Source organism: Carassius carassius, chromosome 39 (genome assembly GCF_963082965.1).
Source record: "Carassius carassius chromosome 39, fCarCar2.1, whole genome shotgun sequence".
NCBI lineage: Eukaryota > Metazoa > Chordata > Actinopteri > Cypriniformes > Cyprinidae > Carassius > Carassius carassius.
In genome coordinates, this window is record NC_081793.1 from 17,432,622 (window position 1) to 17,448,535 (window position 15,914).

The 15,914-nt window shown below is 39.5% G+C and overlaps 1 protein-coding gene and 2 pseudogenes across 1 annotated transcript in view; 2 read left to right on the forward strand and 1 right to left on the reverse strand.

Annotated features, from left to right (window-relative positions):
- Positions 1 to 276: 276 nt before the first annotated feature.
- Positions 277 to 4,760, forward strand: LOC132120980 (multimerin-2-like; annotated as a pseudogene).
- A 595-nt stretch (positions 4,761 to 5,355) lies between these two features.
- On the forward strand, positions 5,356 to 7,485 carry LOC132120981 (multimerin-2-like; annotated as a pseudogene).
- A 751-nt stretch (positions 7,486 to 8,236) lies between these two features.
- LOC132121516 (bone morphogenetic protein receptor type-1A-like) overlaps positions 8,237 to 15,914 on the reverse strand; it is a 52,524-nt gene continuing 44,846 nt past the window's right edge. Inside the window, exons 4-13 of the mRNA XM_059530998.1 lie at positions 13,704 to 13,875; positions 13,520 to 13,622; positions 13,337 to 13,436; positions 12,911 to 13,007; positions 12,491 to 12,626; positions 12,017 to 12,209; positions 11,363 to 11,660; positions 11,040 to 11,215; positions 10,784 to 10,914; positions 8,237 to 10,335 (exon numbers count right to left, since the gene is read on the reverse strand). Of these exons, the coding sequence (XP_059386981.1) occupies positions 10,210 to 10,335; positions 10,784 to 10,914; positions 11,040 to 11,215; positions 11,363 to 11,660; positions 12,017 to 12,209; positions 12,491 to 12,626; positions 12,911 to 13,007; positions 13,337 to 13,436; positions 13,520 to 13,622; positions 13,704 to 13,875 (1,532 nt within the window). The 3' untranslated portion in view covers positions 8,237 to 10,209. The remainder of the gene's footprint in view (positions 10,336 to 10,783; positions 10,915 to 11,039; positions 11,216 to 11,362; positions 11,661 to 12,016; positions 12,210 to 12,490; positions 12,627 to 12,910; positions 13,008 to 13,336; positions 13,437 to 13,519; positions 13,623 to 13,703; positions 13,876 to 15,914) is intronic.

The following is a 15,914-nucleotide window of genomic DNA, read 5'->3' on the forward strand; positions in this document are numbered from 1 at the left end:
TAGTCTGGACCATGAACAAAAGGAAATGAGCAACAGCAGTGTCCAGATAAGACATAGGTGGAGTGCTAATCAGAAGTGTGTAGGTATTTAAAGGAAAATAAGAGAGATATAAAAGAGAGGCAAATATGAAAGATAGGTAGACAGATGAAGGGATGTGGGCACATGAAGACAGATTAATGATAAAGCCATAAAGCGGCAGGCAGGACTAGCATTCAACCAAACTATGACCGAATCAGTGTCTGAAAAGGGGCTGATGTTTTACTGGACAAAGGGAATATGGTTCAAGGTGGCAATGAGAGGTAACAGGACAGCCCACCGCTATCTAATGTCTTTGTTTCTGCAGTGGATGCAAAAAGGAAGGTCAGTTGAAAAAGCAAGAGCAAGGGGTCGTTCATACAGGACATGTTTTTGCATTTAAAAACAGCTAGAAAAGAATGGAACAAAGTGTTTAAGTGTTTTTACCTTGACATGCCATCTTAATAAAAGGGGATGCTAAAGAAATATTGAAAAATCACAGAGATCAAAGATTCATACCATTCACACAGGATGCTTTGCTGTGTCATGCCAAAAGACAGAAAAATGCAGCATGTGTGCCATAGAAACAACGAAATCTTTGCATATGCAGGAACACATGCATGTGAACAGCCTCTAAGAAAAGCTTCCAAGTCATTTGAGGGGAACAAACTGTGCATGAACAACACAGACAGCAGAAAGAAAGAGAACTGACATGGAAAATCCTGTTCATATACTTTTCTGTCAGCTCATATCATGTTCAAAATGAGAACACATTCAATACTGTTTACACATTATCAGCAATTATAGTGTTCATCACTGTTGGGAAATGAGGCCACTACAATGCTATAACACAACTTTTGAGCAGTTGAGAATAGTTGCCATACCTTTCAGAGTTTGACAACTATAACTGGGTCATGTTTTGCAAAATGTATTTTGTGTACTTTATTGTATGTTTACGAAATATTACACCACAGAAAAGCACAGACTTGCCAAAATAAGATTGAGGATGTGTAAACAAGGTAATCAATGTGGACTCATCAGATTTCCTCTGATTTAACAGAAAGCTAAAAACAAACATGACGAACTTGCAAATAGAACAACATATAAAACCGTTTGCTCAGCAATTATATCTAGCCCTGAGCATGTTGGGAAGGGTATAACAGGAAACAATAGGGGCTCAAGAGCATTCATCTCCATCAGTCTTACACACTTCCCTTGTCTTTTTTTCTTATTTCATGTTTTATCTTCCCAATCCTCCTCTCTCCTGACAGAAACTGGTGTGCATATGTAAATCACCGTATGGTCACCACAGCCGTACTCTGCACTACGGAGACTCAGACTGTGAAATCTGTGAACCCCTGTTCTGACGGAGCTCCTGACTGCCAAATCATCACGTAAGTCACATCAACTCAAACAACTTCAGATCATACGTTTCTGCTTTGGTTTACTTGCTGAATGATGATGATCAGGCAGTCCTCATTTGCTGCTACAAGGAGCATCAGATAGCACTCTCTTCTATGAACTTTAAATGTTGCCCAGGATATGGAGGACACAACTGCCTGGAAAAAGGTAACATTGCATTGCAAATATGAACAATTTCAGTGTCATTTTTACACATTAAAAATATGTATACATACAATATGTTAGGAGTATGCATGTTGCTCTTCGGCCATTTAAAAGGAACACACCAGTTGAATAGCCCATCCAGTTTTGGTGATTCATCTGCTGCTTCCTCTTTATTTTCCAGACAAACCTCCAGAGGATGAGAAGCATGCTTTAAAGTCTGAGATTTATGATAATGGCAGTTCAGGCAAGTCTGTTGTTTTGGGCAAGGCTGGCTTTACTTTTAACCTTTCATACCTTTTCTTTTTCTGCCAAGTTTGCTTTTTTAAAACAACCTTTCTGACAAGCAGAGGAAGTATCCAGCAAGCCTTTGGCTCAGTGAGTGTCCTTCAACAGGAAAGGGACAGTCAGCTGGCACTGGATAGCAGTTGAAGCAATGCCCTATGCAAGTGGGCATTTAAGAATTAAATGTTTAAGAATAAAAGCAACTTAGTCATGTTTTCCACATATCCAAACTATCTGGCAGATTAATGTTTTGATGGATGGAAATTTTCCCAGACTGTTACCAGAAGCGATCCTTTATGCCCTCATGTCTTTGTAGAAGTCATGAAATGGTCTAATATATCATTTAATCTATTCATCACTCTTGCAGTTTAAATCACATTAAACAATTGAATCCTTTACTTAAACTTTGAAGTTGGTGTATTTGTTTACAAGAATCTCGTCTGTGCCAAATATTTTAAGCCTTATATCATGAAGAAGAAAAAAAGAATGCTTAGAACATTTTTTGGTAATATCGGGTCATTAAATATAACTTTCGTTGAGTGTTTTAAACACAGTCATTTTCTAGATTAGATGTTTGAAAATCTTTAAGGTCTAAAATAAGATGTTGTGGTTAACTTGCTTCCCACATTCTCCTTCCAAACAAAATGTGTTTGTTCTTCTCTAGGAGGTAAAATGGGAACTGACCAACCGGGAGATGCAAACTGGGCTGGCAAGCCTCTACAGGAGGCTCCCATTCATGGTTCTTCACCAAACCAGAGTCCTGTTGGCAAGATGCCAAGTCTGTGGCCAACAAACCTAGGCACACAAGGAAAAACATTTAGACTGACACATTACAGTATCCATAGGCAGTGAGATTTCACCATCAAAAAGTTAACAGCTTCTGGAGGTTATCCTGTCTTTCTTATAAACAAACTCCACCATTATCTGATAACCAATATACGGAAGGAGACAGGGCAAAAAGTCATCAGTGAACCAAATGCTCAAAATGAATCACATAATAGATGATTGGAAAGAGGTTTATAGCTTTTCCTGGAACTAGTCTCATTCAAAGAAAGTGTGCATTGAGTGCATTCTGTTTGAATACAAATACAGCATATAAAAGGAACATCCATCAAAAATGCATTAGCTGTAGCCAGATACTCAGCGACTTAGTGAGATTTGTTTGTTTAGGAGACATCTAAGGAAAGGGTTACTCCTGTGGAAAACACCATAAAAACTCATGCAGGGCTCGTTAGGCACAGTGATGTCCCCTAGGAATGAGGGTTCTGGCAGGGAGACTCTCTGCATGAGCTCAACGATTTAAAGCTATTTCTGTTGATGTGTGAGGAATCAATATGCTGATATAGACAAGGTAATTTTAAATGTGTATATAATACGGCACACAAATAACAAGCTGAGTTTTCTTCCACTGTTTTCACTTCATAACACTTGTATGTCTTCAACATTAAAGTGGCTTGTTATCAATACTCCAGGTGCCAGAGAAGGGATCCCTACCTCTCTGCCTTTGCCATTCCTTGATTCATCCATTCTTCTGTCGATGCATCAGTTAATGTCAACTATGATGAGTCAGCTTCAACCAGTGCTGGAAAGCTTCAATTAAACACTGAAGCATCTGTCCAGTGAGGTGCAGGCATTGTCTCAGGACCTTCAGCAGTTGCGGATGGAAAAGGAAGACAACAGGTCCGTGAACAGAGGCCAAAGTCACAGTGGACCTATCGAGCAGAGACTAGAGCTTAGTCATCTCCAGATTGGTCAAATGAAAATCCAACTGGATACACAGAAAGACCAGATGGAGAGGGCCTTTCAGGCCCAGCAAGACCTGCTGAGACACAACTTAACAAAACTGAAGCAAGAGATGGATGATCAGATCAGTCAAAGTCATGATACACAGGTCATTCATTCCCATGGACTCCTTGAAATGGGTACTCAAAAATCCTAACACATAAAAAGAGTGCATAAATTAACAAATAATATATTTTTGTGTTATATCAATAGGTGAATCTCCAGTCTCTAACTGAATTGGTTGAGGAGGTGAGACTTCACCAGAGGAAGCTGGAAGGGGGACTGCAGAGAGAACCTGCTAAATTTGTAAATTCAAGTGGAAGCAAGCCAACCGAGATGTCAGGAGTGTGGGAGGCCATCTCTCAACTACATGAGAAGGCACAAAGTAACTCTGCAAAGCTCAGCAGCTTGTCCGAGACTTCTAAAGACTCTGATAGAGCTGTCCGGGCTCTGCAAAGAGACCTACTGAACCTGGGTCTGAGCCTAGAGGATGTCAAAAAAACGCACTGAGGTCCACTTTGCAGAGACAGATCTGGAGGTGGAGGCTACTCGGGGCAGGGTGCTCAACAGTATTGGCGAACTTACCACTAACCTAAATGCACATGAGGGGTCATTTGAAAGAAATCAAGTTTGACCTGGACAACATCTACCAACAACTACATAGAAATGATTCAGTAATTGCAGAGCAAGCCTGTAGCTGTAAATTGATTGGCAGTTCACTAGCTAGGTTGGAGCTGGAGGTGGCTAATGTGACACAGTTAGCAAAAGAGAACCAACTTGCACTTGAGGAGGTAGATCTAAAGAGGATTCAGGCCACCGAAATGGAGGATCTTCATCAGGGCCTGCTGAATATAAAGGAGTCATTGGCCTTTGAGCAGGGCAGAAGCAGAAGTCTTCAAGAGAGTATGTCCCAACAACAGGCTTCACTCCTAGACAGCCAGCAAGTGATCGAAGGCCTGAGACAGCGGGATGAGGACAAGTCACATGCAATTCGAAGCCTAACAGCCACCTTCTCTGCCCTCCCTAATGATGCTGTACGCCATTCTGAAGTCCTGGAAGTGCTACTTGGAGAGGAGGTCTTGGAACTAGTCTCATTCAAAGAAAGTGTGCATTGAGTGCATTCTGTTTGAATACAAATACAGCATATAAAAGGAACATCCATCAAAAATGCATTAGCTGTAGCCAGATACTCAGCGACTTAGTGAGATTTGTTTGTTTAGGAGACATCTAAGGAAAGGGTTACTCCTGTGGAAAACACCATAAAAACTCATGCAGGGCTCGTTAGGCACAGTGATGTCCTCTAGGAATGAGGGTTCTGGCAGGGAGACTCTCTGCATGAGCTCAACGATTTAAAGCTATTTCTGTTGATGTGTGAGGAATCAATATGCTGATATAGACAAGGTAATTTTAAATGTGTATATAATACGGCACACAAATAACAAGCTGAGTTTTCTTCCACTGTTTTCACTTCATAACACTTGTATGTCTTCAACATTAAAGTGGCTTGTTATCAATACTCCAGGTGCCAGAGAAGGGATCCCTACCTCTCAGCCTTTGCCATTCCTTGATTCATCCATTCTTCTGTCGATGCATCAGTTAATGTCAACTATGATGAGTCAGCTTCAACCAGTGCTGGAAAGCTTCAATTAAACACTGAAGCATCTGTCCAGTGAGGTGCAGGCATTGTCTCAGGACCTTCAGCAGTTGCGGATGGAAAAGGAAGACAACAGGTCCGTGAACAGAGGCCAAAGTCACAGTGGACCTATCGAGCAGAGACTAGAGCTTAGTCATCTCCAGATTGGTCAAATGAAAATCCAACTGGATACACAGAAAGACCAGATGGAGAGGGCCTTTCAGGCCCAGCAAGACCTGCTGAGACACAACTTAACAAAACTGAAGCAAGAGATGGATGATCAGATCAGTCAAAGTCATGATACACAGGTCATTCATTCCCATGGACTCCTTGAAATGGGTACTCAAAAATCCTAACACATAAAAAGAGTGCATAAATTAACAAATAATATATTTTTGTGTTATATCAATAGGTGAATCTCCAGTCTCTAACTGAATTGGTTGAGGAGGTGAGACTTCACCAGAGGAAGCTGGAAGGGGGACTGCAGAGAGAACCTGCTAAATTTGTAAATTCAAGTGGAAGCAAGCCAACCGAGATGTCAGGAGTGTGGGAGGCCATCTCTCAACTACATGAGAAGGCACAAAGTAACTCTGCAAAGCTCAGCAGCTTGTCCGAGACTTCTAAAGACTCTGATAGAGCTGTCCGGGCTCTGCAAAGAGACCTACTGAACCTGGGTCTGAGCCTAGAGGATGTCAAAAAAACGCACTGAGGTCCACTTTGCAGAGACAGATCTGGAGGTGGAGGCTACTCGGGGCAGGGTGCTCAACAGTATTGGCGAACTTACCACTAACCTAAATGCACATGAGGGGTCATTTGAAAGAAATCAAGTTTGACCTGGACAACATCTACCAACAACTACATAGAAATGATTCAGTAATTGCAGAGCAAGCCTGTAGCTGTAAATTGATTGGCAGTTCACTAGCTAGGTTGGAGCTGGAGGTGGCTAATGTGACACAGTTAGCAAAAGAGAACCAACTTGCACTTGAGGAGGTAGATCTAAAGAGGATTCAGGCCACCGAAATGGAGGATCTTCATCAGGGCCTGCTGAATATAAAGGAGTCATTGGCCTTTGAGCAGGGCAGAAGCAGAAGTCTTCAAGAGAGTATGTCCCAACAACAGGCTTCACTCCTAGACAGCCAGCAAGTGATCGAAGGCCTGAGACAGCGGGATGAGGACAAGTCACATGCAATTCGAAGCCTAACAGCCACCTTCTCTGCCCTCCCTAATGATGCTGTACGCCATTCTGAAGTCCTGGAAGTGCTACTTGGAGAGGAGGTCTTGGAATTCTTAAACTGGTCACACAGCCAAAAAAAGGACCTTAGTATCCCAGATCTTTTACAGAGAATGGCTGTGATGCAGGAAAAGATTGAGTAACATGATAGGATTCTGGCCTCCCTTCGGAGAAAGCATCCTGACGGAAATGAGATGAATAGCGATGACCCACTGGCATACTTAGAGGGGACCGGTACAAATAACCAGGTGAGGGGCCCTGAAAGTTACCAGTCCTCTTTACCAGACCCTTCGACTGGAGAGGAGGATGTTGATTATTCAGTCAGTGACTTCTGGAGTCTGGGAAAAGAGATATGTTTTGATATGTGCACATGTTTCAAAATCTGTTTAGTAATAAGAAGCCTGAATCTAGATGATGTTTGGAGACTGGTGAGAAAGAAAGGCGGCAAAAGAAGGGGGAGCAGAAAGCAAGAAGATCTAATCAAAAGAGAAGAAAAGTCTACCAGTGGACGAAAAAAAAGATACACAGAAAGCGGTAAGAGATTTATAAATACAGTTATTTAATTTGCCATTTGTTTTGAATATGAAGTAGTAATTTGGTACTGAAAGACTTGCATAGTGTACATCAGGGGTGTCAAACTCAAATTTCTAAAGGATCGGAGTCCTGCAGAGTTGAGATTCAACTCTAATTAAACACTCCTGATCCTAATCATGTCCTTCAGGCTTATTTGAAAACTACATGGTTTGTCTGTTGGAACAAAACTCTGCAGGGCTGGTGTACATACAACAACACTGCCCCTCAAAGGACAACACTAAAACTACATTATGACAAAGCATTTTACTGAAAATTAAACTCTTTACTTAAAAATCATCTAAATAATTTCACCTCTTCAGAACATGCTCAGCTACCACATTCCCCCTTGGTGTTCATCACAAGCCTCGACAACAGAAGAGAACCAAATGGGGAGCTCACCTAGAAAAACGTTGCTGTGAACTATGGTGGTACTTTTAATCCCACATCAGGGGTGTTCCAGGCGACTGAGACTGGATTCTATATGTTTTTAGTGAGCATAGACTTTGAGAGAGGCCTTTCATTGGCTGTACTGAAGCGCAGTGGAGTACCAGTGGCCTCTTTCAGAAAGGAACAAGTGGAAAAAAGGGGACCAGTGAGCCGAGCCACCCTGCTGGAACTTCGGCAAGGGGAGACAGTTACATTAGAATTGATGCTTGGATCATTACGAAAAGTGCAGCCTTGGGACAACACACTGTCTGGACTATTGCTCTTCATTACAGAGCACAAGGACATGCTGTGAAGAGAAATGGGTGAGCAACAAAGGAATGGGAGGAGACGTTTGAGTCTGACACACTGTGCGTCACTGCCTGACATGCTTTTCTTTGTATGCATGCAGCCTCTTCCCTGATGGTGCATACTTCTTGAAAGAGTGTGACTGATTTTGGAATAAAATTTAGAAAACAAGGTAAGTTAAAGAAATAAGAAGACCGTAATATAACAGAAACAGTTAGATACCACTAGTCCTTCTATTGATCTTTAAAATGTGGAGGATGTAATAATAAGGCAAAGAGCATATTATGGAAACCAGTTTCTATAAGGCAATATGAATAAACAAAAAAGTAGTGAGAGGAACTCTGTACAAAAATGGACATCCTGCAAATCATGCATTCAAATGATCACATTAAATGCAAATGTCAATCAAGAATTAAACAATGTTTGTGTACTAAAATAAGGCAATTTACTTTAAAGAAAAAAAAATGATACATTGGACTAATTCTGTGTACAGAACATTTTCTTGAAAACATAAGGCACCTCTCTTAAAACCAGATATTGTGCACATTTAAAAAAAAGGTTATATTAGTAATTTTACATGTTTCCTTACACATTAAACAATTAAGACAAAAGCATTGTGTAGTCATTTATCTAGCCAGATGAGCTTAATGAGTTCAAATGTGATTTTCGCTAACTGGCATGATTGTAATGGACAGAATAGGCTTGAGCACAACTGCAGCCCAAACAATAAGAAAAGACACACAAGCAACGGGAGATCGGAATCTTCAATACAAAGCAAAGGGTTTTGTACCTGTATAATTGATATTTCCCAGTCTGCTATAACAACTTATTTAAATGCATCCCAGTGATATAACCTGATCTTCAATGCAGAAATGACAAGCTTGTCTTTCAAGGCAAAGTACCCTGGTTGACGTTAAACCTGTATTTTCCACAAGTGCTAATAATTTTTATATATATGAAAGGTGAACTAAAATTGTCTGTCCTGACTTTTCAGTAAATTACAGACAAAGGGACAAGTTTTAAACATTATATCAAAGACAAATAATGATAATTTACCCACACTTTCATAGGAAGTTATTAAATGTAGAATTTCATATCATAGCCATAAATTTAGTATTTGAAAGGTTGAGCTGCTCTGTAAAATATTGAGAAAGTCAGTTATAAGAACAGTGTTAATAGTCCTGCAAGTAAAAATATCTTACAACAGTAATTCATACTATATGACATGATGTGAATAAATAGCACATGCATTTGCATTATTCTATCACATTAGACATTTGAGTCATATGATTCCCAAGCATCACAACATTAGATTCAAGGCTGTTCACTGTTTAAATGAGGCATTGAAAACAGCAATCCAATCTGACACTGATGAAGGCTATTGGATATAATATAACAACATTTATGAAGCATTCGCGGCTGTGGGCATACATCTGCACACCACACACCTGCGATAAGCCAGATCATAGCTGCCATTCTGACAGATTGAAAATCAAATCACCGTATCTTCTAGATGAACAGATCTTATACGGCAGCGGTGTTGGCAATATTTGTCCAGTCATACTTCAGTTCTTCAGGCCAAACAAGGGGTGATGATCAAATTACTCCGGTCATCACACTTAAACGTTCGATTCGTAACAGTGAATATGTTTCCCAGTCTTCACAAAACGGGAAGGTTTCAAATAGAATATCTTATTGCTGCTAACACTCAGTTTTGTATTTGAATCTCTACTGGACAAATTCTCAGAAAGGAAAGCTGCTGAACGAATCATTTTTCAAAAAAGGCTATTAAGTAAAATATCAACATGTAGTTTACGGGACATTTTTTTTTTGATACATATATCATAATGTGGGGGTCATTTGAATTAAATAGGGAGCGTTCATGCTTGAACTTAAGCATATCCCAAGCATACGGTTGGGGGTTTAGTCTGAATATCAACCCAAATATGTCCGCCTCCCGAGTCAGTCAATAACAGAGGGTCAATCCTCAAGTCTACTCCCACACGGCTCCATTACTGCTGGCATCATGCCACTCCTCCATGCAGACGTATCGTATTACACAGCTTTCACAGAAAGCACCATACGCTCTTCAATTCTCACCCAATATATAAAAGAGTGCCTGAAGAAGGAAAAATGGTGGCGATGGGGATGATGTGTGTACTGATGTCCTTATTTCCCAGTGTGTCTGTCATGGCACATACTGTCCAGCAGAGGGTGCTACATGACACAAAGAGCATTACTGCAACCAGGCGACGAATTACAGGTATACAGGGAGGCAAATGTTCTGCTTAGCAGCGCTCCCACAGCTCTGTTTAGGAACTGAGGCAATAAGTCATAAAAGTGAGCATCGATATCTCCATGATTTCTCTCAGATTGCCATTGGAGGGAAAATTGATCATATTTTGATATCCTGTGATTCAACCATTTTGGCGAGTGTTTTCTTGACTCGAAGAGCTGTGAGGCGAGAGGCTGGGTTGTGTGCCCAGCACTCAGACATGAGCTTTAGCATGGCCCGTAAGCACTGTGTGGAGACAAAAAAACAAAACACTGTTGTTATAAGGTTGCATTTTACACTATAAAATAGTCTGTTACAAAGCAGTGATTTTTAAAGACCCCATGAAATCAAAAATCAAAGTCACATATCTGTTAGCAATGATGTCAACTATATGGCTAATGTATTCCTACAAGAGGACAAAATTAAGTTTGTAGAAGCAGATAAGACTGATTGACTTTCACATTGTTTAAAAAAATTATATTTTAGATGAAATGTTATTCTTTCCAGATTTCCAATCCAAGAATTCAGAATTAAGAAATGTTGCATGAGCACCAAATCAGCGTATTTGAATGATTTCTGAAGGATCATGCGACACTGAAGACTGGAGAACTAACTCCTAAGAATTCAACTCAGCCAAACCCAAATTTTTCTAAAACAGAGCAATGCTGAACTAAACTGGAATGCTAGATCTTACCTCGTCACTGTTCCAGCGATTAGACACCACTGGCCGCATGACTTTAACACATACCACTTCCCTCATGTCTTCGTAGGACGGTTCTGAAGGTACCATGTCCCAGTATGGCAGCTGATACTCCTCAACAATACCTGCACATAAAAGAAAATACCATTATTAAAACAAATCAATCACATTTTCAGAAAGGAGACACATAATCATGCTTTGAAATGTGTACACATTATCATAAACCTCACATAAGACATGCACAACTCACCTCCTGTCACGCATCGGCGGGCCATCTCCCAAACAATGAGACCATAGCTGTAAATATCAGCCATTATGTATGCTTGGAATTGGTTCTTATTTAGAGTCTCATCCAGGACCTCTGGTGCCATGTACCGCCGTGTCCCCATCCTTGTGCTCAGAGGGACATCCACCTCATTGGTATCACTAAAACAAAAGCAAAGTATGTGGTCAATGCATTGCAAATGGTTGCATGCTAGCTGTAAATGGAGTATGCTTCTATGAAGTTTTGTTTTTTTCATTGCCAGTGTGTCTGCATGCATGTCTGAGCGTGTGTTAGAAGAGTGTCTTCACCTGTTGTATTTCACAGCCAGGCCCAGATCAGCTATGCAGCAGGTGCCATTCTTCTTTATAAGGAAGTTTTTGCTCTTCAGGTCTCTGTGAGCGATGGCAGGTTTGCCCTGCGTGCCGTAGATCTCTGTGTGGAGGTGGCACAGGCCACAGGCTGCAGAATAGGCCAGCCTCAGCAGAGCCTGTGTGTCCAGGGTGGTGTATTTCAGATAATCATAGAGAGAACCGTTCTCGTGGTAGTCCGTAATGAGGAAAAGCTGCGTGGACGCACCCGTGCCCTTAATATCTGCAGCTATGAAGCCTGGAACAAGATAGGAAGAATGAGTGTGAATGTTAACAAGAAAGGCACAAAACAATCAGAGCAGAAATCATACAGAAATAGACATTAAATAAAATATAAAATCTGTAAATGTTTTATATCAGGGTACAATACTAAAAAAAAAAAAACACCTAAATTGTTCTTTTGTCCCTTCATATTAAAGTATTTTAAATAAAATTAAAATGTAACATACATGTTTGACTCTGCAGATTGATAATGATTATTTTAATAGTTCTGCAATGCAAGTATCATATCAAATAATTAAAATACATTTATCCAATATATGTAATGGGGGTCCCTACTCAGTGATTTTGGCCTATTTTTGTGATGGAACTTACCAAGTATATTTTCGTGCCTCATGAGCACCGTTTGGTAAATCTCAGTCTCTCTGAACCAACTAGCCTCTTCACGAGTAAAGAACACTTTTACTGCCACCTTTTCTCCTCTCCAGCGACCAAGCCACACTTCTCCATACCGCCCCCTCCCGATTTGACGTACCATCTGAATTTGTTTAGCTATAGTTCGCTGGACCTGTGAATCAAAATAATTGGACAACCATGTAGTATAATGGATAAAAATTGCAATTTTTTTTTTTTAGATCTGAGCAAGACTAAAAACATTCTTATTCATTAAACATTAAGAAATTTCCATTACCTTTCCCTGACTTTTTTTTTAAATTAATTAATTTGCTTTATTAAAATTTGTTGCTGGAAACCACAATTTTTTTTTAATTCTCTGAAATTTTTGTTGTTTTTAATGACCTTTCAAATCAAATCCCGTTCTTATTATGAAAACCATGTACAGTTCCTCACCAGCAGGGGGAGCCCTGAACCAGAGCCAGTGCTGGACTGACTAATGAGATCTTTGAGAGACTCTCCTGCAGGGATGAAGGCCTCATCCTGCTCCAGATCTCTCTGGTAACGTCTCCGTCCCGTCTGCAGCTTATACCTGATCAAACAGCCACACAGATCATATAATCACCTTCAATATGATGTTACATCACAGAAGCCATTCCAAGGGATCAGTAACTTTACAGATCAGTAACTACTAGAGCTACAATAAGTATCTATGCATTAAGGTCAAGCATAAAAGGTGCTAATTTTACTTGACTATCTTAAACAGGTGTGCCTCTGGCAGTGTTATCAGTGTGCTGGTCAATAATTAACAGACTGAGGTGCATCTATCATTCATTTCAGCTGGATAAACATGTCATTATGAAATAAAAGTCTCACCTGTAGTAACAAACCACAGTTATGGCTACCAAAGTGAAGCAACACACTGTCACTGAGATCATGAAGGCTAGCAAGTGGGCATTCCATAACGGAGGATCTGGATTACAATGAGAAAACAGACTTAAAAAATTGATGAGAAGAAGAAATCAGCATATTAGAATGATTTCTGAAGGATCATGTGACACAGAAGACTAAAGTAATCGATGCTCAGTCATTACAGGAATAAACTATATTTTAAAATATTACTAAAAAGGAAGACCATTATTTTAAATTATTATAATATATTAAGATATTCGTTTTTAAATGTAATTAACAAAATAGACTTCTTTCAAAGCTATAAAAAATGTGTAAAGAATAAAAAAGTGTGAATATACACACAAATATATTTATTCTTTTTAGGTTCTTTTTAAGTGACATGCAACTTACTTCCTGGAATAGGAGGTGGAAGTGTGGGCTGAAGGTCTCTATTACAGAAATCAGTGGAACAGCACTCAATGGTCCGTCTGGTCTGAGCATTAGGAGAGTCCTGGACAACAATTACCACATTCAGTCAATGATAATGCTTCAGCACTTAAACATTTATTCTTCACTCTCCCGTTCATGTATTACCTTGCACTGGAAGTGAGAGCCCTCATACTTCATGCAGCCAGAGGTGAGGATAGCCTCGCCATGCTCATCCTCCTCTATGATAGCAAAACACTGGCCGTTCGTCCTGTGTAAACACACAAAGACCGTTTAAAGGAAGTGGAAAGTAGCTGGTGTGAACAGCAGGAAAAGCATACGGTGTACTCACTCGCAGGTGTTGTTCGTGGCATCTTCGGGGCAGTGGCCTGAGCAGTAGCAGCTAAGGAAGCGGGCAGCATCCTCTGGGGCTACGGTGGACCCATCCCCTGCCTGGGGTCTCTTTGGATCCGATCCGGGCTTGACTCCAGTGCCGTGAAGCATGTAGTCTGGGTTCTGCCCGCCTAGATGGGTTGAAATATGTGACATCAGACTTTAGACTGCCTAGAATGTAACTGTCTCTAATAAAATCATCATAATTGCTCATGATTACCCAAACATTGAGTCATATCAAACATTTTATTAAAGCAGTAAAACTGTAAATCAAAACCATATATATATATATATATATATATATATATATATATATATATATATATATATATATATATATATATATATATATATATATAAATAAACACACACACATTTTTTAAATACAGATTTTTATACAAGCACAAAAAAAAATTCACAACCACTTGGAAACAAAACCCCTCTTATTCACTTCATGTTGTGCTAAATTATACTGGAAGGAATCTAAGGATCTTAGATAAATATGTGGGAGTGAGGAAAACAGATCACCATAGACTGAGTAAAAGAGGGCGATAAGGATTGAAAACTGGAACAAAGAGAAAGAGAGACATGCTGATTTCTCTGTTGTAACCTGATCCGTCTGAGTGCGTGAGCATTTGTCACAGACAGACAGCCCCAGGCACAAAGACTCATGTGTTTAGTATTGCTGTGGGTGCTTCCTCTTAAAGCCCTGCTGCTCGTCCTGCAGGTCCGGGCAGGCCTGAACCCAGTCAAAATAAGCCCACACTAAAACAGGCATGCTGCTGTTTAGTAAAACCCCACATTCCACATCTAGGATCTCATTACTAGAGCCGCACTTCAGACTCGTCCCACATAGACTCCTTGAGTCCTCTCTCTGAATATTAACAGAAATATTAGATAGAGACGAGAGAGTCCCTCTGAATCACAGTGCCTCACTACCCACAGTAGTGGGGCAAATCCAAACAAACATAAATATCAAACCCCATCCAGTAGGCAGATCTTACCTGCTATCAGCAGAGTTACACGACAGCAACACCTCTAGTCATATCAGCTGGGGTGGAGAACACTAAACTGATATAGAGTCTGATAAAACAGAAGCGTGGAGCCAGGATGCTTTAAACCCTGAGAGCTGATATCAGCCTGGGGAATGAAGAGGATGTGGCACAATAATATTCGTCGGAAGAGAATAAACAAACCGCTTGTTAAACATCTACAGGAGAATCACACTACAGGAGAATTCAGTGAGATTCTCATAAATATATTGTTTCTGTTAGTGCTTCAATACATTCACATTCAGTGCAATCAATGAAGAAGCAGGGCAAACTCCTGAAAAAGCATATTTAAGTGCAGTTACAGCTGCTTCTGTAAGATGCTTCTATGCTACTACGGCGTTGTTGACAGAAGCAAAGAGCAATGAATGTAATAATATATGTAAAAATATGGGACTATATCTCAGATATGACAGATAATTGTGTTAGAAGAGAACAAAAAAGCAAGGTTTGTAGAAGTTGTGAGCTGAATCTCATGAAAACATGACCTAATCACATAGCATCCCCAAAATTAAAAAGTAAAAAAAAAAAAAAAAAATTATGGCTTACAATATAAATACAATTAAGCCCTTTTTAGACCATTATCTTTTAAAATATTTTTATCTCCCAATCAATTTCAGATTTTTATATATATATAAATTATATACAGTACAGACCAAAAGTTTGGAAACATTACTATATTTAATGTTTTTGAAAGAAGTTTCTTGTGCTCATCAAGCCTGCATTTATTTGATCAAAAATACAGAAAAAACAGTAATATTGTGTAATATTATTACAACTTAATATATATTACTTTTTATTTATCAAAGTATCCTAAAAAAGTATCACATGTTCTGCAAAAATATTAAGCAGCAAAACTGTTTCCAACTTTGATAATGAATCATCATATTAGAATGATTTCTAAAGGATCATGTGATAATGATCCTAAAAATTCAGCTTTGCATCACAGAAATAAATGTTAATTTAAAGTATAATAAATTTAAAAACAATTATTTTAAATTGTAATAATATATCACAATATTACATTTTTTTCTGAGTTTTTGATCAAATAAATGCAGGCTTGATGAGCAGAAGAAACTTCTTTCAAAAACATTAAAAATAGTAATGTTTACAAACTTTTG